This window comes from Trachypithecus francoisi, unplaced genomic scaffold, assembly GCF_009764315.1.
Source record: "Trachypithecus francoisi isolate TF-2019V2 unplaced genomic scaffold, Tfra_2.0 Lachesis_group6, whole genome shotgun sequence".
Lineage (NCBI taxonomy): Eukaryota > Metazoa > Chordata > Mammalia > Primates > Cercopithecidae > Trachypithecus > Trachypithecus francoisi.
In genome coordinates this window covers 115,570,686-115,596,208 of record NW_022681471.1, presented here as the reverse complement: position 1 = coordinate 115,596,208, position 25,523 = coordinate 115,570,686, and the positions used below count along the sequence as shown (strand labels likewise).

Here is a 25,523-nt window from a genome sequence, read left to right as displayed (position 1 = left end):
TTTTTAAGGATGGGAGAATATGTGTTTTCTTCATTTTAATTTTACTGAAATAAAAGTATTTCATTAACTGCAAATATGGCTTAGAAAATATCACATGCACAAATGTCCTCTGTGATTAGTCTGTCACAAAGCTTGTCAAAATTAAAAAAAGGCTTTGTGACAGTCAGCCAACCAGAAGAAAAATCATACTTTACACAAGCTCATTAATGCACTGCTCTCCTTCACCTTCGCCTTTGGATGTTGATGGCGCACAGTTGCCATCATGAAAATCACTTCCTCCACCTTACAGGACACAATGTTGGCATCTGAAATGAATGAATAATGCTTTTCATTCTTCCAGAGTGAACTTGCTTCCCTTTGGATAATCTCTATTTTGTTCATTCATTCATCAAACATTTATCAAGCATCTACTTTCTGCTGGACACTGAGCTAGGTGCTAGAGAAAGGACAATGAGCAAAAATGGCAAGAGCCTGGCCTTTTTCATGAGCCTAATGGCCTTGTGGTTCTCCTGGGCACACAACCTCATGCCACAAAACCACTTCTAGTTTTTCCCATTTCCAACTGGTTGGAAGTCCCATTTGCTGGAGTTTTATCATATGTCTCACATTTGTCCTCTGAGTCCAATTCTACTTCCACCACCGGATCTAGGACTCACCCAGCCTACTGTAAACCTCCTCACTTGGGCAATGCTTCCTGCCTAGTATATGTATAATATACACACCACTGTCAAATATGAAATTCCTTGAATAAAATCCCTGTAATCAGTAAATCTCCATCCCACTTCAGGCATCCTGACCCTGCACCTGCTTTTTGTCCTATAGCAGACTCCCAAGTTGTGATCAACAACTTCAAGCTGAAGCCCAAAATGAGCAAAGGCTTTCCAAAATACAAACAAAAAACCCCGCTGGTAACACAGAAGGAAAGCAAGAAGGTGATAGAGAAAGAGAGGAGATCATGTTCAGGGCCCATGGAGAGCCCATGGTCTCCACGACACCAGTGGGATTAGAAAAGGGCTCAAGCACCAGATGTGTGGCTGGTTCAAGGCCTTGCTGTAGGGCCCTGGGAGAGCCATGGCTTGTATGGCTCATTTGTACCTTGTTAGATCATACATTCCAGCAAGGTGAGGGAACACATCTGATTTTTCACCATTATACCCCCAGCTATGTACACAATGCTTCATATAATAAGTATTTGTAGAATCAATGCAGACTCTTTCTAGCCCTGAGAGTTCTGCAATCTCCTGCAGTCCAATACTTGAAGTACTATAGAACAGGATGGCCTCTATCTGCCTAAACTCATAGGGATTCTCTATAAGTTAGCATAAGGCCCACCTCAGGTGGGAAGTAACTCATCACCACCTTCCACTGTCCCAGTGGTATGTTACAAAGATAAGCTGACCCCTTAGAAGAGAGTGCAGATTTTGGAAATCAGTCCTTAGTTACAGACTATAAATTCTAGCCCCAACCAACAACAAAAAAACAAAGACCCTTGAAGCATCAAGTTCAGATTTACCCAGAACAAAACAAGGGTCCAAAAGTCTTTCAACATGAAAGGATGCTTATCTTTCTGGAAAAATGACAGTGAGAAATCTAAGTAGATAGTCTGGTCCTGCCCATGTCACATCACCCCCTGAAAACTAGCATCAGTCTTCAAAGAAGGGACTTATGAACAGGAGTGGTGGCAGGATTTGGTGGCTCCTGAGGTTCTTCTGACCCTAGGATGTTACAAACATCATCAATGATACCAGAAAAACTTACGAAGGGAGCTGGGAGTAGAATTTCTTTGACCCTAATTCTTGGAATTAGGTTTCTTCAAAACTCAACTTGAAACTCACCTTTAAGAAACTGACTATGATGAATGCTTTTTCTTTTCTCTAATGCTCAGTACAGTGTTAATTTGCACTTAATGATACTCAACAAACACTTATTAAATGCAAAATATATTTAAGCTCTGTGAGCATCAAACCTTAAACATACAGATGCAGAGAACATGATCTCTAACCCCAGGAAGCTTAGAGACGTATGGGAAAGACAGACATACAATATTATGCAAGGTCCTTTGGGTAACAGGTATCAAATAAGTGCTCTAGTACCAAAAGAGGAGAACCATTAACAGTTTTTGCAATAATCTGAAATCCTTTCATGTGTGAATGGTTTGCTTAGGTGAGGACCGGTCTTCCTTTCACATTCATTTCAGGTCATCTGATACAGAACTATGCCCACAAAAAGCATTCAAAAAAACTATCTTTTTTTTTTTTTTTTTTGTGGGGAGACAGAGTCACACTCTCATTGTCTAGGCTGCAGTGCAGTGGCATGATCTCGGCTCACTGCTTGACTTCTTGGGATTCAAGCGATCCTCCCACCTCAGCCTCCTGAGTAGCTGGGACTACAGGCACATGCCACCATGCCTGGCTAATTTTCCATATTTTTAGTAGAGATGGGGTTTTACCATGTTGCCCAGGCTGGTCTTGAACTCCTGGGCTCAAGGGATCCATCTGCCTCGGCCTCCCAAAGTGCTGGTATTACAGATGTGAGCTACCACACCTGGCCTCAAACTTTCTAAACAGTGTAAATCCATGCTTCATCTTAGTCTTACGCAAATAATAACCCAAGAACCTTTTTTGCTTCACATGTGAGAAAAACAATACAGAAAATGTTAATAAGGAAAAGCCCATCCAGAATAACTTTTTTGTTGTTGTTGTTGGGTTTTTTTTGGTTTGTTTGTTGTTTGTTTGTTTGTTTGTTTGTTTTGAGATGGAGTCTCACTCTGTCGCCCAGGCCAGAGCGCAGTGGCGTGATCTCGACTCACCGCAACCTCTGCTTCCCTGGTTCAAGCAATTCTCCTGCCTCAGCCTCCCAAGTAGCTGGGATTACAGGCATGTACTGCCACATCCGGCTAATTTTTATATTTTTAGTAGAGACAGGGTTTCACCATGTTGGCCAGGCTGGTCTTGAACTCCTGGCCTCAGGTGATTTGCCACCTTGGCCTCCCAAAGTGCTGGGATTATAGGCGTGAGCCACCGAGCCCGGCCCAGAATAAATTTAGAACCCATACACTTCTACGGGAGAAAACGGTATATAATGACATTATATGTCTCATATTTCCCCTTGGTGATGACTGGCTTGGATGACCCATCTATATTCTGCTTCTTAAGGAAAACACTAACAATGCTACTCATTGCATAATTCAAAGAAGAGAAGGAAAGCATGAAGGGAGAACACAATATGTCTAATTGTTCTGATTGGTACAAGAATAAACACAAGGCCCATGGATGAGATAAGCACAGTCAAAAGAGAAAACTGCCAGTGTAATTTAGTGCTACTAGCAGAAGCAAAAAAAACAAAAACAAAACAAAACAACAACAAAAACCAAAAACAAACAAACAAACAAAAAAACAAGAAAAAATGCCAAAAAAAGGAGTCTGCTATAGGACAGAAAGTAGGCACAGGGTCAGGATGCCTGGAGTGGGATAGAGATTTACAGAGAAGCAAGGCATTTTTTTTCCCCCAGCAATACAAGCTAATTTAAGGGAAATACGAATAATTTTGACAGCAAAATGAGAAGTGAAAATAAGTTCCTCTTCAACAAACCAGACAAAAGAACTAACCTTTTGATGGCAGAGATGGAGAGACTTGTATGAGGGCTATGTTTCAGAAGTATAAAATAGCAGCAAATTCTATTTATTTGATTGTTTGTTTGAGACAGAGTCTGCCTCTGTTGCCCAGGCTGGAGTGCAATGACATGATCTCAGCTCACTGCAACCTCTGTCTCCCAGGTTCAAGCGATTCTCCTGCATCAGCCTCCCCAACTAGCTGGGATTACAGGTGCCTGCTACCACGCCTGGCTAATTTTTTTGTATTTTTAGTAGAGACGAGGTTTCATCATGTTGGCCAGGCTGGTCTTGAACTCCAGAACTCAGGTGATCGGCCCACCTCCGCCTCCCAAAGTGCTGGAATTACAGGCGTGAGCCACAGCACCTGGCCTCAATTTATTTATTGAGAACCTAAAATGGCTCTCAAACCTGGCTGCACATTTAGAATCACCTGGGAATTTTAAAAAAAGTGCCAATGGCTGGGCTAGACTCCTAAATGTGCAGGATAGGAGAGGAATCCAGGGGAGAAAAGAAAACCATCATGTCCTTATGGGGCTCCCAAGCTCAGAGTCCAGTGGGAGAGGCAGACACAGTGAATCAGAATGGCACAGAAACACTGGCAGAAGTGCTAGGCTGAATTTACAAACAAGTGGGACCAAGACAAGCTGGGCAGCCTGGAAGCAGAGAACAAGGGCAAGAACTGAGGTAATGAGAAAGGTCAAGGGCAGACTTGCTGAGCGTAAAGGAAGAGAAGAGGGAGAGAGGCAAGTTGTGCTCATGGAAGAGAATATACAGGAATTAGAGCTTGGAACAAAGTCCGCCCCTCCAACATCTACTGAACAGTGATATGAGGCGTGAGGCAAGACAGCACCCACTGAGTGACAGGGGCAGAAAGGAGGGGCAGGTGATCAACCACTTGTGAGACCTGACTGCCATCAGGGTGGAAGTGGATGTCCCCAAGGAAGACGGTAGGAGTTGAGTGAAGGCAGGACGGTGAGGCAATAGCTGACCACTGAGGAGAGAGGTAATGTGGCCCAAGTACTATAATTTGTTTCCAAATCCGGGGTGCCATTAATAAATTACACCAGGACCCCAGGCATAACTCAGACGACAGTCACCTTCATGGAGTTTTAGACTCTAATACGAATGAGAAAGGGCATTGTAGGCAGGTGAGGGATGAACTCTGAATGAGGTGGGAGGTAGAAATGAGAAAAGGAGCAGCATGTAGATGAAGCCTCCAGAAAGCTGCTGTTTAGACATAAGCTCACTCAAGAAAACACTACATTCCAAATGCCAACATCACAGGATAGCTGAGGCTTAGGCAGTCAATCACTCTTTTTTTTTTTTTTTGAGACAGGGCCTCACTGTGTTGCCCAGGCTGGAGTGCAGTGGCACGATCATGGCTCACTGCAGCCTTAACCTCTCGAGCTCAAGCAATCCTTCCACTCAGTCTCTCGAGTAGCCAAGACTACAGGCACACTCCACCATGCATGGCTAATTTTTAAATTTTTTGTAGAGATGTGGTCTTACCATGTTGCCCAGGCTAGTCGCAAATTCCTAAACTCAAGTGATCTGCCCACCTCAGCCCTCCAAAGTGCTGAGATTACAGGTGTGAGCCACAACGCCTGACTGGCAGTCACTCACTCTTTTGTAATACAATGAAGTCATGACCCAGAGTTGAACTACTTACAAAAATTAGCAGGCAACAACTTACAGGCTTTGCTATACTAACTTTTGCTTTTTTCGTTTTACATAATGTATAACTAGTAACAAAAAATTGGGTGGATAACACACAAAAAACAGTAAACACATTTCCTCTTGGGCATGCCAATATTAACTGAAGCAGGTATCAATGACTGAAAACAGTACTCAGAATGTCTTCTCCAAGCCACCTCATATTTCCTGCTTCTTCATAGATCTAGTCATTTGTGATTATATTATCTCAGTGACTGTGCATGCTATGTTGTTGAAAACTGGATTTTGTTGTCTTCCCTGCAAGAGTGTTGAGTTCTGCTATGGTAGGCAAGTTACTTGCAGGTCAGCTTGACTGGTCAAGTTTTTAGGCTTTGTTACAATGGGTCTAGGCTTTGTTTTTAGGCTTTGTTACAATGGGTCTAGGGTAGTGCTGTTCCTGTGGCCAGCTTTTCTGGGTTCTCAACTGGATGCCAGAAGTGTTCAGCACCTCGTGTTTTTCTACTCTGCTTAGCTAGAACTCTAACATCTCCCATTACTGGTGGGATATCCACTCAGCTCACAGCCCCTCCAAGTTCTTATTTTCTGCCAGGCCTAGTGGAGTCTTGCCCTACTGATGCCAGGCTTAGTATTTGGCCAAAGCATCTAGATCTATACATTTCTGACACTCTTTCCTTGTGTAGCTCCTTTTGCAGTTCCCTGCCCTGAAAATTTGAGCCACCCCAGCAGTCCTGAATTACAACTTGTTTCCTCTATCCAATAAATGAGTTTGCTGCTCTTTGTTTGGGCTCCACTGCCCTGTGCTGCAATTTAGAAAGTGCCTCTAGGTAAAAAGCCAGGGTTGATATAAAACTCACTTTTATGCTTCCCTTGTCTCCAGGATCACATCCTTGTGATATGTATTGTCCAATGCCTAAAAACAACCACTTCATATTTTGGCCAATGTTAGAGTTGTCTATGGCAGGAAGAAAAGTCTAATTACCCTTTACTCCATCGTAGCTGCAACCCCAAGTTGTATACTCCCTCAAAAAGATTGTTTCTTTAATTAGACTGGACTTTTTCATTCTAGATATAATAGAACTTTCAGCTCTATCTTTAAAAGTCTGAGCTATTTCAAGGTCTAATTCCCAAAGAAGTCCTAGAGAAAGAATGTGTGAAATGAAGATACATACAAGGGTTTTTAATTATCCTGGAGTTTCCTTTGCCAGTCATATGTTCCTTTCTCTAACAAGGAAGGTGAAGTATTCCCTAAGGTAAAGTAGAGCCACTGTTGAACATCTTTATATAGAAGATAAATACATGCAGTAAGTTAGTGCCACCTAGCTTTTTTCGGATAATGGCACACACACAAATGACATACTGCTGGAGGCCAAAGTTTGTTGAAGACCATCAGCCCAGAGGGGTGATCCAGCCACCTAAGGCCCTTCCCATCCACCCAGGAGAGCTGAAGAAATCACTCCCCTACCCTCATAGCACATAGATTAGGAAATGCTACAGAAGTAACTTTTGAGTTCAGATGTCATTAAGAAATGGAAAAAAAAAAAAAACCTTAATCAAATATCAGTCCCCAGTAAGAGAACAGGACTTCCACAGGTATTCAATATCACAAAGGCAGGGATCAGGAAGCCCGTGGGGATTTTCATAGAAGACAACCAAGGGCAGAGGCCCTAAAGGCCTCTGTGTGCATAGTCTGTTTTCCTCTTAGAAAAAGACGTTTCTAGGGCCGGGCGCCGTGGCTCACGTCTGAAAGTCAAGCACTTTGGGAGGTCAAGGCGGGTGGATCACGAGGTCAGGAGTTCAGGACCAGCCTGACCAACATGGTGAAACCCCGTCTCTACTAAAAATACAAAAATTAGCTGGGCGTGGTGGCCCACACATGTAATCCCAGCTACTCAGGAGCCTGAGGTAGGAGAATCGCCTGAACCCAGGAGATGGAGTTTGCAGTGAGCCGAGATTGTGCCACTGTACTCCAGCCTGGGCGATAGAGCGAGACTCCGTTTCAAAAAAAAAGAAAAAGAAAAAATTTTTCTATCTGGAGCCTCTTCAGAGAACAGCACCAACCGATACTGCCATGTTGGCCCAACTCCAGGGTGACCATTCATATTTGGTACTTCCTAGAGTTGTAGAACATGGGTATATAGTTTGTACACAAAAAATATATCAGAATTATTTATTGATTTCATAATTTCCTTTGCAACATATGCAAACTTAAGTCTTCTAAAAAAGGTTTATGCCTTAGCCTTTTTTCCTAATTGTGGAATGAAGGAACTTCTATTCCCATAAATCCACTTCAAGGGTCAGTAATCGGCTAGGCGCAGTGGCTCACGCCTGTAATCCCAGCACTTTGGGAGGCTGAGGTGGGCAGATCACTTGAGTCTAGGAGTTTGAGACCAACCTGGACAACATAGCAAAACCCCATTTCTACAAAAAATTAGCCAGATGTGGTGGTATGCCTGTAGTCCCACATACTTGGGAGGCTGAGGTGGGAGGATCACCTGAGCCTAGAAGGTCAAGGCTGCAGTGAGCTGTGATCACACCACCACACTCCAGCCTGGGCGACAAGAGTGAGACCCTGTCTTAAAAAACAAAAAGAAAAAAATCGGGCAGGAGCAGTGGCTCATGCCTGTAATCCCAGCACTTTGGGAGGCCAAGGAGGGCAGATCACCTGAGGTCAGGAGTTTGAGACCAGCCTGGCCAACATGGCAAAACCCCATCTCTACTAAAAATACAAAAATTAGCTGGACGTGGTGGCGGGTACCTGTAATTCCAGCTACTCGGGAGGCTGAGGCAGGAGAATTGCTTGAACCCAGGAGGCAGAAGTTGCAGTGAGCCGAGATCGTGCCACTGCACTCCAGCCTGGGCAACAGAGCCAGACTCTGTCTCAAAACAACAACAACAACAAAACAAAACAAATCTAAAAAACAAAAAAACACAGTAATCATGTGAAAAGGAGATCCTTATATAGACAGGACCTTCCCAATGTCCTCGTAAGATGGCTTTAAGTTATTCCAAGAGATGTTAACTATATAAGGGCATGTGAACAAGTCATACACAAATACAAATTATTAAGGTAGTACTTTCAAATTTTTTTCCTGTTCATTTAAATATAATCAAGTATGTGGTTGGGTGCAGTGGCTCACACCTGAAATCCCAACACTTTGGGAGGCCCAGGTAGGCGGATCACTTGAGCTCAGGAGTTTGAGACTAGCCTGGCCAACATAGTGAAACTCCATCTCCACTAAAAATATAAAAATTAGCCGGGTGTGGTGGCACATGCCTGTAATCCCAGCTACTTGAAAAGCTGAGGCACAAGAATCACATGAACCCAGGAGGCAGAAGTTGCAGTGAACCGAGATGGTGCCACTGTACTCTAGCCTGGGCGACAGAGTGAGACTTCATCTAAAAAAAAAAAAAATAATAATAGATAAATTAAAAATAAATAAATAAATATAATCGAGAATGTAAAACTTATATAACAACATTTCATAGAAACTTCTCATTTTGTGAGAGAGTTGCTAGGGACCTTGCTAGGTCATTTACATTGAGATGACCACTTAATCTGAAATCTTAAAAGCTGTTTCTAATAGCACCTTCAGCTCATCCATAGCACATTGCTGAATGTACAGCCTACTCCTCCAGGATCTGCATCCTATAGCTGAGTTTTTACCTTCATTTATGGTTTAGAGAACTGCACTGACTCTGCATCTAAATATATGCTTTTCTTTCATTAAAGGATGGTAGATATGAGAGAAAATCATTTTGCTTCACTGGTAGACAGTGGCGTTCATAAATCATTTTTTATTATTATGTTTAAGAGATTTTTTAGCTCCTGCACCACTTCTAAGAGATACAAAGAAAGCTTTAAAAAATGAGAAGAGTGGTCTTCCCTCCACAGATAAGGACTGGGAAGGAACAGGAGGTGAAGGGCATAGCCATGATCATTTTGAAGGTCAAGAACACTGAAGCCAGCTGCAGCAACTATTAGTAAATTTCTAAATTCCTATCTTCTACTTCCATTCTTCACCAGACAAATCCACACTTCTTTTAAGAAATTCTTCTGGCCAGGCGCGGTGGCTCAAGCCTGTAATCCCAGCACTTTGGGAGGCCGAGACGGCGGATCACGAGGTCAGGAGATCGAGACCATCCTGGCTAATACGGCGAAACCCGTCTCTACTAAAAAATACAAAAAACTAGCCGGGCGACGAGGCGGGCGCCTGTAGTCCCAGCTACTCGGGAGGCTGAGACAGGAGAATGGCGTGAACCGGGAGGCGGAGCTTGCAGTGAGCTGAGAGCCGGCCACTGCACTCCAGCCTGGGCGGCAGAGCAAGACTCCGTCTCAAAAAAAAAAAAAAAAAAGAAATTCTTCTACTAGGAAAACATATTTCTTAGCCTGAAAACTTGTTTGGTGCCTTTTAATCTATACTTAGCTGATTTAGCTTCTAGGCCTGTGCAGTGAGTAAAAAATACAATTCCCAAGTCAAATCCAGGCCCTGGCTGCTCAGTTGAGTCCGAGCAGACCAGTGGAGTATGGCTCTGTCTGTTTGCCACCATGGGGGAGAAAGGGCACGGGGCAGGAAAAGGCTCCAATGTGATCCATGTATTACAAGAGGTATTCCCAGAAAGACTCAGAATGAAACCAAGGTCCTTCAAATCCACGCAATTACGTAGCAGGCAATTACTTACTGAACACTGGGGTTTAGATGGCCTTGTAGGAAAAATAGACTAGCCAATAACATTCTCTCAAGAGTGTCTTTGCAGAGCAAGTTTTTAATTTTGCTGAAGTTCCATTTGGCAACTTTTTTCTTTTATGGACTGTGTTTTTGGTATCATGTCTAACAACTCTTTTCTCCTGTGTTTAATAAATAACTTTTGATGTTTTATCTTTTACATGTAGATCTATGGTCCATTTTGAGTTAATTTTTGTATAATAGGTTCAGGTTGGGTTGGTTTTTTTTTTTTTTTTGCCTATGGGTGCCCAATTTGCCAATACCATTTCTTGAAAAGATTATCCTCTCTTAATTGTCTTTGTATCTTTGTTGAAAATTAATTGACTGGATTTTTTTATGAGTCTACTTCCAGATATTCTATTTCAAGGGCCAACAAACTGCAGCCCACGGGCCAAATCTAGCCTGGCACCTATTTCTCTATGGTCTACAAACTAAGAATAGTTTTTACATTTTTGAATGTTTTTTAAAAATCAAAAGAAGAAGAATATTTCGGCCGGGCGCAGTGGCTCAAGCCTGTAATCCCAGCACTTTGGGAGGCCGAGACGGGCGGATCACGAGGTCAGGAGATCGAGACCATCCTGGCTAATACGGTGAACCCCGTCTCTACTAAAAAAAATACAAAAACTAGCCGGGCGACGAGGCGGGCGCCTGTAGTCCCAGCTACTCGGAGGCTGAGACAGGAGAATGGCGTGAACCGGGAGGCGGAGCTTGCAGTGAGCTGAGAGCCGGCCACTGCACTCCAGCCTGGGCGGCAGAGCAAGACTCCGTCTCAAAAAAAAAAAAAAAAAAGAAATTCTTCTACTAGGAAAACATATTTCTTAGCCTGAAAACTTGTTTGGTGCCTTTTAATCTATACTTAGCTGATTTAGCTTCTAGGCCTGTGCAGTGAGTAAAAAATACAATTCCCAAGTCAAATCCAGGCCCTCGGGCTGCTCAGTTGAGTCCAGAGCAGACCAGTGGAGTATGGCTCTGTCTGTTTGCCACCATGGGGGAGAAAGGGCACGGGGCAGGAAAAGGCCCAATGTGATCCATGTATTACAAGAGGTATTCCCAGAAAGACTCAGAATGAAACCAAGGTCCTTCAATCCACGCAATTACGTAGCAGGCAATTACTTACTGAACACTGGGGTTAGATGGCCTTGTAGGAAAAATAGACTAGCCAATAACATTCTCTCAAGAGTGTCTTTGCAGAGCAAGTTTTTAATTTGCTGAAGTTCCATTTGGCAACTTTTTTCTTTTATGGACTGTGTTTTTGGTATCATGTCTAACAACTCTTTTCTCCTGTGTTTAATAAATAACTTTTGATGTTTTATCTTTTACATGTAGATCTATGGTCCATTTTGAGTTAATTTTTGTATAATAGGTTCAGGTTGGGTTGGTTTTTTTTTTTTTTTTGCTATGGGTGCCCAATTTGCCAATACCATTTCTTGAAAAGATTATCCTCTCTTAATTGTCTTTGTATCTTTGTTGAAAATTAATTGACTGGATTTTTTTATGAGTCTACTTCCAGATATTCTATTCAAGGGCCAACAAACTGCAGCCCACGGGCCAAATCTACCTGGCACCTATTTCTCTATGGTCTACAAACTAAGAATAGTTTTTACATTTTTGAATGTTTTTTAAAAATCAAAAGAAGAAGAATATTTCGGCCGGGCGCAGTGGCTCAAGCCTGTAATCCCAGCACTTTGGGAGGCCGAGACGGGCGGATCACGAGGTCAGGAGATCGAGACCATCCTGGCTAATACGGTGAACCCCGTCTCTACTAAAAAAAATACAAAAACTAGCCGGGCGTGGTGGCGGGCGCCTGTAGTCCCAGCTACTCGGGAGGCTGAGGCAGGAGAATGGCGGGAACCCGGGAGGCGGAGCTTGCAGTGAGCTGAGATCCGGCCACTGCACTCCAGCCTGGGCGACAGAGTGAGACTCCGTCTCAAAAAAAAAAAAAAAAATCAAAAGAAGAAGAATATTTCAAGAAATATGAAAATTATATGACATTCAAATGTAAGTGTCCATAAATAAAGTTTCATTGGAACTCTGCTACACCCATTCATTTACCTCTATGGCTGCTTTTGCTTTTAAATGGCCGAGTTGAGTAACTGTGACAAAGACTGCACAACCCACAAAGCCTGAAATATTTACTCCCTGGCCCTTTACAGAAGTTTGCCAAACCCTGGTCTAGGATATGAGGATCCTTATACGTATCCATGCAGAACCTCAGGGAATCTCTCAATGCCACTATAAAAAAAATACTGTAAAGACAGAAGCTTTAAATAGAAACACTGAAAGCCCTGAGGAAGGCAGAAAAAGAATGCATTTAATAGCTGGCTACCATTTCCAACTAGAAATAAAATATAAAAGCCTTAATCAAAATTATTCTTAAAAGGACAAATTTTACTGCACTATACAGTTAACTATAAAATGAGAAAATTTTAAGTCTAAAAGGCATTTATTTTAATGACTTTTTTCTTAAAGATCTCCATGAGTCATAAACTAAGAAAAAATATTTGTAATATGAAGATGACAGGTTAATGTCATGAATATAAGGTATTTTTATAAAAATCAATTGGAAATGATGCATAAAATGTTCAAGCTTGGTAATCATTTTTTAAAATGCAGAATTAGAGCCCAAATCACATTAGCAGAGATTAAAAGAATGATAATATCCAGGGATGACAAGAATAGGGAAATATATTTGCATGCACTCCTGTGAGGAGACTAAATTGGCACAATCTCTCAGGATGTATCCTCAATATGCCCTCAAAATGCACCAATACAGTGTTACATTGAGCAATTTATCATCAGGAAATAGTAACTGCTAACATTTATGTAGCAGCTATTAGGACCCAGGCTTTCTAAGTACTTTACCTACTTTATCTCATTTAATCTTCACAACACCAGGATGTAGGTACTATTATTACTCTCATTTCACAGATGTGAAAACTGATGCACACAGAGATGAGTAACCTGCCAAGGTATCCCAGCTAGGAGGAAGTGGCAGAAATGTGCACAAAGACTGTTGAACAGGGTGATGACTATATGCAACATGGTCTAACACAAATTAAAACTGGAAACAAACTAAGCATAAAAGAGGATTGTCAAGGGCCAGGCCCAGTGGCTCATGCCTGTAATCCCAGCACTTTGGGAGGCCAAGGCGGATGGATCACTTGAGGTCAGGAGTTCGAGACCAGCCTGGCCAACATGGCGAAACCCCATCTCTACTAAAAATACAAAAATTAGCTGGGTGTGGTGGTGCAGGCCTGTAGTCCAGCTAATCAGGAGGCTGAGGCACAAGAATCACTTGAAACCAGGAGGCGGAGGTGGCAGGGAGCCGAGATCATGCCACTGCACTCAAGCTTGGGTAATAGAGTGAGACTTGTCTCAAAAAAAAAAAAAGAGGATTTTGGTACTCTCTCCATACATTAGGATTCAGGATGCTAAGGAGTCATTTACCCATGCTGCCAAGGATAATCATGATGTATTTTGGACAAAGAGGGTTATCACAAAATAGTGTATATAATATGATCTTATTTTTATTTTAAACTATAATTATGTGCACATATGGAAAAAGTCTGAAAGAAAAATTGTTAAAATATTAAGAGGTATGTGAAGGTGGTAAGGTCACCAGTAATTTTGATTTTTCTTTGTATTTATTTGTCTGTTTCTCTCTTTTTTTTCCAAGAGTAAGTGTTACTTATACAATTTTAAAGTACTACTTAAAAGTGTATCCCCGCCAGGCAGGGTGGCTTATGCCTGTAATCCCAGCACTTTGGGAGGCCCAGGTGGGCAGATCACCCAAGGTCAGGAGTTCAAAACCAGCCTGGCCAATATGGTGAAACCCCATCTCTACAAAAATTAGCCAGGCATGATGGCAGTTGCCTGTAATCCCAGCTACTCGGGAGGCTGAGGCAGGAGAATCACTTGAACCCGGGAGGCGGACGTTGCGGTGAGCCAAGATCACGCCATTGCACTCCAGCCTAGGCGACAGAGTGAGACTCCATCTCAAAACACAAACCAAAAGTGTATCCCATGCCACTTTCATCTCAGAAGCCGTGTATTTTAATAAAATGCAAATATGAATGCAAAGAGCTTTGAGATACTGAACAAGACAGGAGTTACACAACTATAATACATTACTTTCATCCTAAGAAAAGCTAAAATAAATAATGAAAAGGAATTTCAGGGGAAGTACTGACCTTAATTTCAGGACAGTTCAATATACCAAGAAAGAACATTCAGTTACCAGACATTTGTCTTTCATCTTCTTCTAATAACTTATCATAGGAATAACTATGATTTAACCTTTAAAAAAAAATTGTGTGTGTAAAGACAGAGTCTCTCGCTATGTTGCCCAAGCTGGTCTCAAACTCCTTGGCTCAAGCGATCCTTCTACCTCAGCCTCCCCAAAGTGTTGGGATTACAGGTGTGAGCCACTACACCCAGCCCTATGATTTAACCTTTATGTTTCCAAAGCACTTTTAGACACAACATGTCATTTAAGTCTCAGAACACTGCTATCAGAGTAAATACAAATAGAAAGCGTGGAGATAGAAACAGGAAAAAGGGAGTTTCTCTAATTCCTTAAGATACCTACAGATTTTTTTTCTGTGTGTTGCAGAGGGGGAAAAAAAAAACTGTCCCAAGATGGGGGATTACTGATGTCCTGCCATTTAAGCACAGCATTCTGCAGAGATATGACAATTACGTTGAACAAACACAGGATCTCTTTAGACAGTTTTATATATTTGTGTAGGCACATGAACCTGGGAATTACATCAGCCGCCGCAAACTTATCTGTCCATGATACAAAGGAAAAATCTATAATAATGGCCATGAAAAGGTTGGGTGGCATTTCATCAACTGTCTACTGGTAAACTAAAAAGATATTTTCTCCCACCCCAAGCCCTATGTTTACCATCCTCATCTAATTTAAAACTATGTCTGTGTGATGGTAATGATTCTTCTCACTGGTCCCAGTGTCCTGGCTACTTATAAAAGGAAGATGCAACAGCAACAAATTGTATTCCTTTGGGTTTCAAATGCTCTGAGGAGGGGATACATTGTGACTTCTGTCTAGAATAAGGACATAAGCAGTCTAACAAGATAGGCCGTGCTGCAAGAAATACATTCTATGACATAAATGACTCATTGCTCAACACTGACATTTTCCAAATGTCTATAAACCCAGATGATCCCAGACCCATGCTTAACTTCTTCATTCACTCATAAAACATGTCCGTCTAATGGGTCTGTCAGCATGTCATCATCTTCAGGGTGACACCTGCTAATTTACTCCTCACCCTTGGAACCACATTTAATCCTACCACTTGAGCTCCTCTAAAAGCTTCAGCAGTTCAGAGAGAAAGGGTCAGGGCCAGCAATCGATTTGGCTGATCGGCTTTCTTCCTACCAAGCTAAGGATCTTGCTTGAGATTCCTAAGGCCACTTTTCTTTGTGAAGGAAACCTTATTTCCCTGTGGGGTGGGAAGCAAGGAATTCTAAAAACATTTTTCTCATGAATACATGTTTCATTTCATTAATGAATTAATGGGAGGGAGGCAGGAAGGGGAAATAAACATCAGAACAAACAAAATAACAGAGTTGATCACAGAATGTCTTAGGAAGGACCTCAGGACTCCCGCTTGCCTTTTTTTTTTTTTTTTTTCCATGACAGCAAGTGGGAAGCTAAGTGGCAGCCAGGCTGGGAAGAAAAGAGGAAGGCAAAATACTCTGGGCATGGGAAGAAACTGGAAGAAAGCAGTTAGGGAGGTGGGCCTCAGGCACAAAAAGAACCAATGTCAACCCTGAGCTGAACTCATCATTCCCTCTGCATGGACCATCATTTCACTCCTTTAGAGGTGACAGTGGACTCATATAGTCATGGATGATCCAGAAACCACCACAGTGATGTCCTGACCCTAACAGATTGGAAACATAGATTTCAAAATGCAAGCGTCAGCAACAAAGGATGGGGTGATGGCATGGTAATATTGTTTTTCTGGTAAGTAACAATGATAATGTTATTACCTTAGAAAGGAAACTCCAGACACTTGCCCTGGATATCCAATAACAATGAGGACTCTCAATGAGTAGACAAGAGTCACCTCGGGAGTGACTCAGCCCCACAGGAAAACGAACTCCACCCACAGTTACCACCCTTGTCCAGCCCCAAGTTCCAAGAGCACTTGGCCCAGGTCAGCAGACGCCTCTGACCTGGCTCAGACACTGACTTGCTGGGAGTCCCTCGGGGGAAAGCTGCTTCAGCACCTGGGCCTCTGCCTCCTTTGTAATTGGAGAGAACACACATGGTCCACCTAATTCCCAGGGTTGCTATGAAGATGAGGGGAAATGCTGAGCTCGGGCAGACTCCTGAGGAAAAGGGAATGGTGATGATGGTCCTGGGCTCTTGCTGCCAGTGGTCCAGAATCCTGTGCTGGGAAGCTGTGGTCCTGGAGAAAGATCTAGCTATTATTAAGTTAATTAAATGTTCAACTGTTGTCTGGGACAGGAGGGAGGAAAACATGTTGAGGTAGAGATGAAAGGAGCGGTTCTAACTGTGCCCTCACAGCATGTCTAGCTCCAAATACTTGGGGTCCCTACAAAGAAGCAAAATCTGGTTTGAATTTTTGGTTCACCACTGTATCCCAGCATTTTGCACAGCTCCTGGCACACCATAAATATTCTTCAATGTATGAATGACTGTATGAATGAATGAATGAGTGAACGAATGTTTGAGGGGAAGAGGACAGGGTGCAAATTAAAATCGCTGTCAATAATCTTCAGTGGATAATCCTCATGGTCCAAGGAAAGATGACTGTACTACTGTGTTGGGGATGCCACTAACTGTCCTTAGCTAATATCTGGGTCTCCCCTTTATTGTGGCTGGGGGGACAGGGTCTCACTCTGTACCCCAGGCCTGAGTGCAGTGGCACAATCATGGTTCACTGCAGCCTCAACCTCCTGGGCTCAGGCAACCCTCCCGCCTCAGCCTCCCGAGTAGCTGGGACTCCAGGAACACAATGCCACACCTGGCTAATTTTTGTATTTTTTTGTGAAGATGGGGTTTCACCATGTTGTCCAGGCTGGTCTTGAACTCCCAGGCTCAAGTGATCCTCCCGTCTCAGCCACTCAAAGTGCTAGGATTACAGGCATGAGCCACTGAGCCCAGCCTGGGTCCCCTCTTTCTCTAGGGTGTAGCTTCCTTCCATGAACATTAATGCTAGCTAATATTGCCTCTGTCCCCTTCCCTCTATCTCTACAACTCCATGATTTTGACCAATAATGTTAGCTTTCTAAGCGTGATCTGGATGTCTCAAATAGGCTTAAAACAATGAAGACACAGGGGTTGGGTATGATTTAAGGATAAAGACACAGCTACCCAGGAAGCCTGTTTGATAAGAAACACCTAAAGGTCCTTATTACAAAGGGGAAGCCTTCCCTCCTAGGTTAGCAGGAGCTGTGAGGAACAGCTGTAGCTCTGAGGCCCGGAGGCTTTGGCCAAGAGTGGGAACGTGGCCCCTCTCCATAGCTGGGCTCATTCTGCCCCAGGCGGCAGCAGCCACAGCATGGGACATCTTCCAATGGCCATCTCACCCTTGCAGCTGAGCCCTGGCGTAGCTCCTGCCAAGCTGCCCTCAGCCCTTCTCCAGGAAGCTTCTCTAGTTGGGAATGAGACCCAGAAGCTTCGGAACCTTTTCAAACACACTGAGCACAAATCAGGAAGGCAGGGATGGGGGTGGTAGGAACACAGACGCGGAGTTATTTTGGTGACTGGAAATAAAAGCTAAACACAGGTGTGTTCTTCACGAGTGGAATGTTCCCAAATTCACAAAAATTCTTTATAATAAACTAGAAAACAAACCATTCAGGTTGCCACATTTCCTCCTGGTTTCCAGGGACACACAGAAATAGTTTGGGTCTTTGCATATTATTTCAGGAACCGCAGAGGGCTTATACACACCCACTAAAGGTGTCTGACTCATTTTCTAGAAAGCCACATGAACTGACAATCTAGGGCTAAAAATGAGGGCAAAGCCTGCTCTGTGACTCCCGCTACAGCATAGAAAAGCAGGGCAAAGGGAAACCACCTTCACTGACACCAAAGTAAATGTCAGAGGAACTCGGGGTCTATCAGGAACCTCTACGGCGAACACAGAATTTAGAGAACAGCAATTCAGGTCTTTCACCTCAACTCCTACACCCAATAAATACGCGTATCAGAATGCATATTAAACAGATCATGGTGAAACCATTCATTTTGTAATAGCAATAGTATACAATCATCTCAATGAACTTCTGGGCGATTCCTAACTTAGAGGAAGAGTAACAATTTTCTATAATGTCAGCAGGGTTTACAGGCTCCAACTCCATTCTTTCCACTTTCAGCAAGCAAAATATTTATGACATGTTTTCTTTCCAAATTCTTGCTAAAATCTCCTCCACTGTGAACACTTAACGATTTAGGTGGATTTTTCACCATTTTAACCTACTTAACGTCATGGCATTCCAGCCTCAGCAGCAAACTGGGCTCAGACACAAGAGCCCTTCCACTCCCATTTCCAAGGCCCAAGAAAGAGCAGCCAGGGTTGAGTGACAATTCCTAGAATTATGGGTGCCACTGACAGACCCCTCCCTGCCAGAGTAAATCCTCGCAGCAGGCCTGTGAAGTCAGCTTTATGGACCTTGCTTTATGGCTGAGGAAACTCAGGCTCAGAGGGGGTAAGCAACATGCCCAAAGAGACACAGCCAAGAACAGTGGAGCTGGGATTCAAACCCTGGTTACGAGAGCTGGTGGCCTACATGGCACTTGTCATCTGAACACATCGCTTCCAGCAAACTGGAATGCTAGGTTAAGGCTGGCAGGCATTTTATGGAAATAAAAGTAAAAATCCGCACAAGCACGGGATAGCAAGAGATCTGATTTCCCAGCAGGTTGTATAAAAAAATAATAGAAGCAAAATGATAGAGCACAAAGGATTTTCTTAAGCAGCAAGCTCTAAATGGGCCCAAGCAGCATGAGTTAAGACTGGCTGTGTGATTAGCTATCAAAAAACCCCCAGCAAACTGGAAGCCGGGTGCAGTGGCTAGGCCGGCTGCAGTGGCTCACGCCTGTAATCCTAGCACTTTGGGAGGCTGAGGCAGGTGGATCACTTGAGGTCAGGAGTTCGAGACCAGCCTGAGCAACATGGTAAAACCCCGTCTCTACTAGAAATACAAAAAGTAGCCAGGCGTGGAGGCACACAACTGTAATCCCAGCTACCCAGGAGGCTGAGGTGGGAGAATCGCATGAACCTGGGAGGTGGAAGTTGCAGTGAGCCGAGATCACACTGTTGCACTCCAGCCTGGGCAACAGAGTGAAACGCTGTCTCAAAAATAAAATAAAACAAAACAAACAAAAAAAATAGTGATGTGGGTAGGCAGAGGTCATCTCGGGCATCACGAACATGGTCTGAGTCAAGTTAGTGAGGACACATGAGCAGGAGGGGCATATACGGGGGGTACCTGCATAACAGTCACATGGAACAAGGCCACCAAGACAGACTGAGGCCAGGCCAGGTGAAGGAGTGCTAGGATCATCTATCTGGATTTTACAACAAAGAAAAAGAAAGTTACTAAAGATTTTGATTGGTGCAGAAGGGTAAGTGAGCACAGCATTGTTAAAGAATGACAAAAAGAAGGGGCCGAGGTGCTAGGGATGAAGTAGGTAGGGGACGCTGGAGCGGGGGGAAACATCCCTCCATCCTTCACCACCCAGGGCTCTCCTCCTGACCAGGTGCTACGGTTGGTGCTAGAGAAAAGAAGATGGAGGAAGCCTGGTCCTTGCTCACCTGGCCTGGACAGATGCAGAACGACTCAAGCCTGTGCTCAGCTCTGCAGGGCAGGAAGTGGCAGGGATGGAGAAAGGCTTGGGGGTGGGAGCAGGGTGGGACTAGGAGGACCAAGTGTCAAAATGGTGATATGCAAACTGTAGGCCTGAGGAGTCGGATCAGTGTGAAAGTCAGGTCAAGAGACCAAGTGTACAGCGGAGATGACAATATCATGTTTTGTAGATATAATATTAATAGCAGTGCACTGCTTCAGTTTCTAAACTGCTTCCAGATACGTTAATCTATGAAACCAGAGAAATGGGACGTACCTTCAGGACACTCTTGAAAGCAGCCTGCCACATCTACCTGTTCATTTATCTGTACCATGTGGATGGGACCGATAGATACTCCCTTCTGACTAAGGTCGTTAGAAAAATCACATTCATTTTACCAGACTGGATCTCAGGCTGGGAGGTTAGGAGCAAAATCATCAAGATGAATGTGTTCTAATTATGATATGTACTCAAATGGAAGGACTGGAGTATAATATGTTAAAACAGAAATAGATGTGTTTCTTTTCTCAAACCTCATTAATATTACTGACATACCAGGTTTTCAACTAAAAAGAGGCTCCCTCTCTTCCAAAGACAAAACAAAAACAGGCTCGTGAGTCCCCCGCCAACCAACTACAAAGAATAGCAGTTATTTAATTCTCTGGTCACTTTATCATCAAGGGGGAAAAAATCGCTCTAGTCCTTTCCCAGCATTTCTAAAACCAAATTATCTGTGATAATTATTATAGCATTCGTATTGTGCTTCACACCCATTTAACAACTTCCTTATTCCGCTTGTTTGGTTACAGGTCTGATTAAAAATAGGAAATGCACTGTGTATCAGAAAGCAATCTGAAAGAGACAGAAAAGAACCACTTCTGCCTCATTTGCAGGAAAAAACAACAAGGGAAGCATTCTCCCCTCATTTCCTCCTGCTACGTTCAACAGAGACATACCGAATAACTTCAGGGAGAATACTTTATAGGTAAAAGATGGATGAGTTCTTGGATGATCTGCAAAACAGGGAATGATTGCTATTCCAGAAAGCATTATATACTCCATACCACTGACATATGGAGTCCATGAGAGGATCAGCTTTCTCCCTAAAACTCCTGACCTTTGGCAAGCTACTTAACTTCTGGGGTCATTAGTTCCCTGGTATCTTTGGATTAGGCTCTTAAAACACACAATCTCTAAAGCCATGTCTTAGAGGTAACCTCTTGATAACAGAGGTAAATCTTACTGATCACCTTATGGACAAGCCTTGAGGGAGGGGTAGGGCCAGGCGACACCACAGTCCCCACCCTCTCAGTAATGGTCAGAGTTGGCAGGACCCTGGGCCTACCCCAACTCTACGTACCTGCAATCTCTTCCCCTTCCCTGCATCCTCCACCCTGCCAAGGCTTCCCAGCCCTGGGAGAGCGCAGGCAGCCACAATGATCTCCCAAGTCACACTTGTGCTAAGATAACTGTGCTAAGTTCCCTGTCACTCCCCTGAATAAATAAAACCACCATACACATCTTCAAGACCGTTCAGCTTCTCACCATATTTGACCATCACAAAAATGCTGTTCCTCAGAGAAAAAGTCATATATCTGGGTATTGCTTAAATAATGTATCTTCAACCACCTACTTGGTGAGTACCATAGAATGAAAGCACACACAGTACACAGCCAAGGCCCTTGTTCAACGCATCACTTACATAGATCTTATAGCTCTCTGTTATTTACAGGGCTCTGGCTCTAATAATAATAAAATCATTCAACCTTCTTAGCCCAAAGGAGACAGGAAAAATTCTCTCAGGCACTCTACCTGTCTTTGATCTGAACAGCAAACATTCTTTAGCGTTTTCTGCCTGTGAGGCATGACTAGCCTTTTTTAAAAAATCCTCCTCCAATACCTCAGGACACAGAGCTCTGCAACCTGGCTGCTGTGGAGGGCAGGATCTCCACCCAAGCAGGCTGCCTTTTGGGTTATTCCTTCTGGAACAGACTTTTCTGAAGGACCTTGCAAATCTGCAGCTGGCCCTAAGGCAAACAAATCTATTCTCATCTCAAGGAATGCATTCACCTGGATGCTGGGCTTAGCTTGATCGAAAGGAAAGATGCAAGATTCTTCCTCACAAGTTCAGGACCGAGGAAAACCAAGCTTTCAAGCACTGAAGCAAAAGCTTGTACTGTCCAGTCAACACCCCAAAGCAGTTTGCGGTTTAGAAGGTAGGAAACAACCTTTGTTACCTTATTGATGAGAGTGACTATCTCCTTCTTTGATTGTCAATTCATCATCATTCTGTGCCTCATATGGAAATATTACTTTGCAGTAATCCTTGCCTATAAGAAAAACAGAAAACATAACTTTTAAAATGCTTTATCTAATGAGCTGGCCCAGGAGAAAATGTTCTCTATCACATTAAGTTCAGGGAAAGGCACACTTAACAAGTAGCATATTACTGCTGCAGAAGAAAGGGTGACCCTCAGGAAATGACCGAGAGTGCTCATTTTTGGCTCATGTATATTTATTGGCTTATTTTTTCCCCTTACAAATCATGTGACATCATGAGATGCCACTGACTGCTTACTTTTCTCTGGCAGAAAAGTAAAAAGGTTTCCTTACTCAGGAAAACAGAATATACCATTTTATATACTCTTCAAGTGCATGCATAAACATGTATAGTCTACAGAGGGCAGAAAAAACCTTAAGTTTTGCCTCACTGCCTTTTTCCACACATTACTCAATTAGAAAGAAGGTATTATATATGTTACAAAGCTACCAGGGTACATAAAACAATAAAAAATTACCCCATCATGGTATGTCTTAAGAGACAAATGTCAATGTATTTCTATGTAAGCACATGCCAACCATAAACAGCCAACAAGTATTGACTGAACATTCTTTACACACATATGTGTGGGGGTGAGCTTGTTGAAATATGTTCCACGGCCTTTCTGCGGAAACCTCCCTATGCATAGATGGCTGTTCCTCAGCAAAGAGATACAATAGCCCTCACCAAAGAGGGAAAATACTAAGGCCACTAAAAATCAATTTAAGTATGTCCCGAATTACATGCCTTGGAAAGTCTATGTGCCGTTAAATCATCTCTATTTATCTGAAAGCACAAATTATGAAGATAGTGAAAACATTTGTTAAGTATTTCAGAAATGGAGACTTGGAAAACTAGGCTTTGATGATTCAGGACAGAAGGTGGAAAGAAAAATTCATGAGAATTAGTATCTACTGGGAGAGGCATCGATTATTCTGCATCAAAGTCAACAAACCTAATGGCTTTGAATGGCCTTAGATATTTCCCAAGCATCAGGCCCATTTCTGCAGACGGAGCACAACCTAGAGCTATGTCTTAGAGGTAACCTCTTGATGACAATTACATTGTCCCTAGTGTAATTTATATTACTGAAGTGTGTTTCTTTATTTTGGTTAACATCCCAACAACCAGAGATTGTGACATGTAAAATAAAAGCAATTAAGAAATCCATAATACAGATACACTGTGGTTGGTTGGGATAGGACAGAGAACAGAGGGAGGAAGGGGAAAGAGTGAAGGGAGGAGAGGCAGTATTCACTTTGCTTTTGTGCAGTTGTTTTCATATTCTGTACAATGGCTTGAAGGTATTAGTTACATTCCCTATCCTAGTGTTGGAAATTTTCCATCTTGGGTATGCTGGGCCTCTGATGGCTTGTGCCCCTTAACCTGTGCTGAGGGGCATAGTTCTAAATCCCATCAATACCATATTCCTAAACCCACATAGTTACCAACATTCTATCTCTCTTTACTTAGTAATAGCAAACCTCCCCAAATCTGAATTGGTCTAATGTTCTAAAGAGACAGAAAAAGTTAAAACATCTTTAAATTGGATACTGACAGCTCCTCACCAATTTTCCTATTGACTGTGCTAGTGAAACATGACTGCCAACCTCAAAACTTACAACAACACAAACACAGTATCACTGAAGAACTGCACTACAGAGTCCTGGCTTTAAGAATAATTATTTGGATGGAAATCATGGAGCCATTTTTACAAAGAATACAGAAACCCACAGCCAACAGAAAGAAGGAACAGGTCATGTTTCTGTCCCTTCAGTCAAAAAAAAGTTAATGAAGTGTAACAGAGACTGTTGGTTAACATCCCAGGAGACATTCCCCACCCTCTTCCTAGTTCACAGAATCCTAATTTGTTCAAGCATTATATTCAGGAACATGGAACCCTCTCACAGCCCTGGGGATAAAGCAAAATATGTCCAGGTAAATAATGTTAATCTCACTCTCTTTTGTTGGTGTTGGTTTAGGGATGGGCATGTGCTCTATTTCCAGCCATGAGATGTGAGAGGAAAACTGCTGGGGTTGGGAGAGGCTGTTAGATTTTTTTCCCTGGGGTGTGTGTGTGTGTGTGTGAGGAGGAGAGAGAGAGAGGAGAGAGAGAAAGAGAGAGACACGGAGAGACAGAGAGAGAGAGAGACACGGAGAGACAGACAGGCAGACTTGAGGAAGACAGTTGCCCCTGCCATTTCCTTTTAACAATTTTATCTTTGTTGGACGTCAGTACAGTGCTTGGTGCTATTGAAATCATATTTCAACTGCAAGAGGAATGCCAGAAAATCAGTGGTAATTTGATGAGTTTTAATAAATTTATACAGTTGTGTAACAATCGCCATAATCCAGCTTTAGAACACTTCGACTGTGCAGCTACGCTGTTTTATGTGTAAGGCATTAGACACAGAATTATCTGGAAAGCACCACTGTTAAGAGAAAAAGAGGAGATACTGGTGCCAGGGGTTGCTGTAGCATGTCTCAGCTCTCTTTGCATCCCCAAAACCTGATACAGAGCTCCACTCAATGTTTCTGATGATCTCCAAGTGACCCCTATAAAGTGGAGGAACACTTGGAGGGGCCACAAGGAGGAGGAGGAGAGAATTGTGGGCAGAAGGCAGGATCTTGGGACTAGGTTGGGTTCCCAGCTGGGCTTTCGCAAGCACATGACCTGAGACAATCACACTACAACTCTGGATGACCTCAGTGTCCTCAGGTGTAAAATCAGGGACCAGCCAAGGAGGGGAGAGAGGAGAGTCTGGTTAACTTCAGCAGGACACTTAGCAAATTTCAACGTATTCCAGAGCTCAAATATAAAGCAACTAAAACAGAGCTGTTTTGGTGGGGGAGTAGGCTGTCCCATCTCCCACCCAGGTCCCCAAGACATCAGTGAAGCTCTGAGGGCTCCAAGGGGCACACTCGGCTAGACTTGAGTCCTGGCAGCTCTGACTTTGAGCTATGATTTTTCATGACTCTAGTCACAGGCACTATCACCCAGACTCCTGACCAAACCCAGCAACCATTAGCTTCACATGCTTTAATTTATTAAGATATATTTAAAATAGGAATTTATTTTTACTGATGAGGCATTTGAGCCTGAATTCAATAGTATTAGAAAATAAAAATATTTCTGGATAAAGAAAATGTGGTACATATACACCATGGAATACTATGTAGTCATAAACAGGAATGAGATCGTGTCCTTTGCAAGGACATGGATGAAGCTGGAAGCCATAATCCTCAGCAGACTGACACAGGGAAAGAAAACCAAGCACCGCATGTTCTCACTAATAAGTGGGAGTTGAACATTGAGAACACATGGACACAGCGAGGGG

The 25,523-nt window shown here is 43.0% G+C and overlaps 1 protein-coding gene across 1 annotated transcript in view; it reads right to left on the bottom strand.

Moving 5' to 3' along the window:
- Positions 1-25,523, bottom strand: part of SH3KBP1 (SH3 domain containing kinase binding protein 1) — a 274,242-nt gene that overhangs the window by 82,351 nt on the left and 166,368 nt on the right. The window contains 2 exon segments of the mRNA XM_033201026.1: positions 22,103-22,121; positions 22,123-22,195. Of these exon segments, the coding sequence (XP_033056917.1) occupies positions 22,103-22,121; positions 22,123-22,195 (92 nt within the window).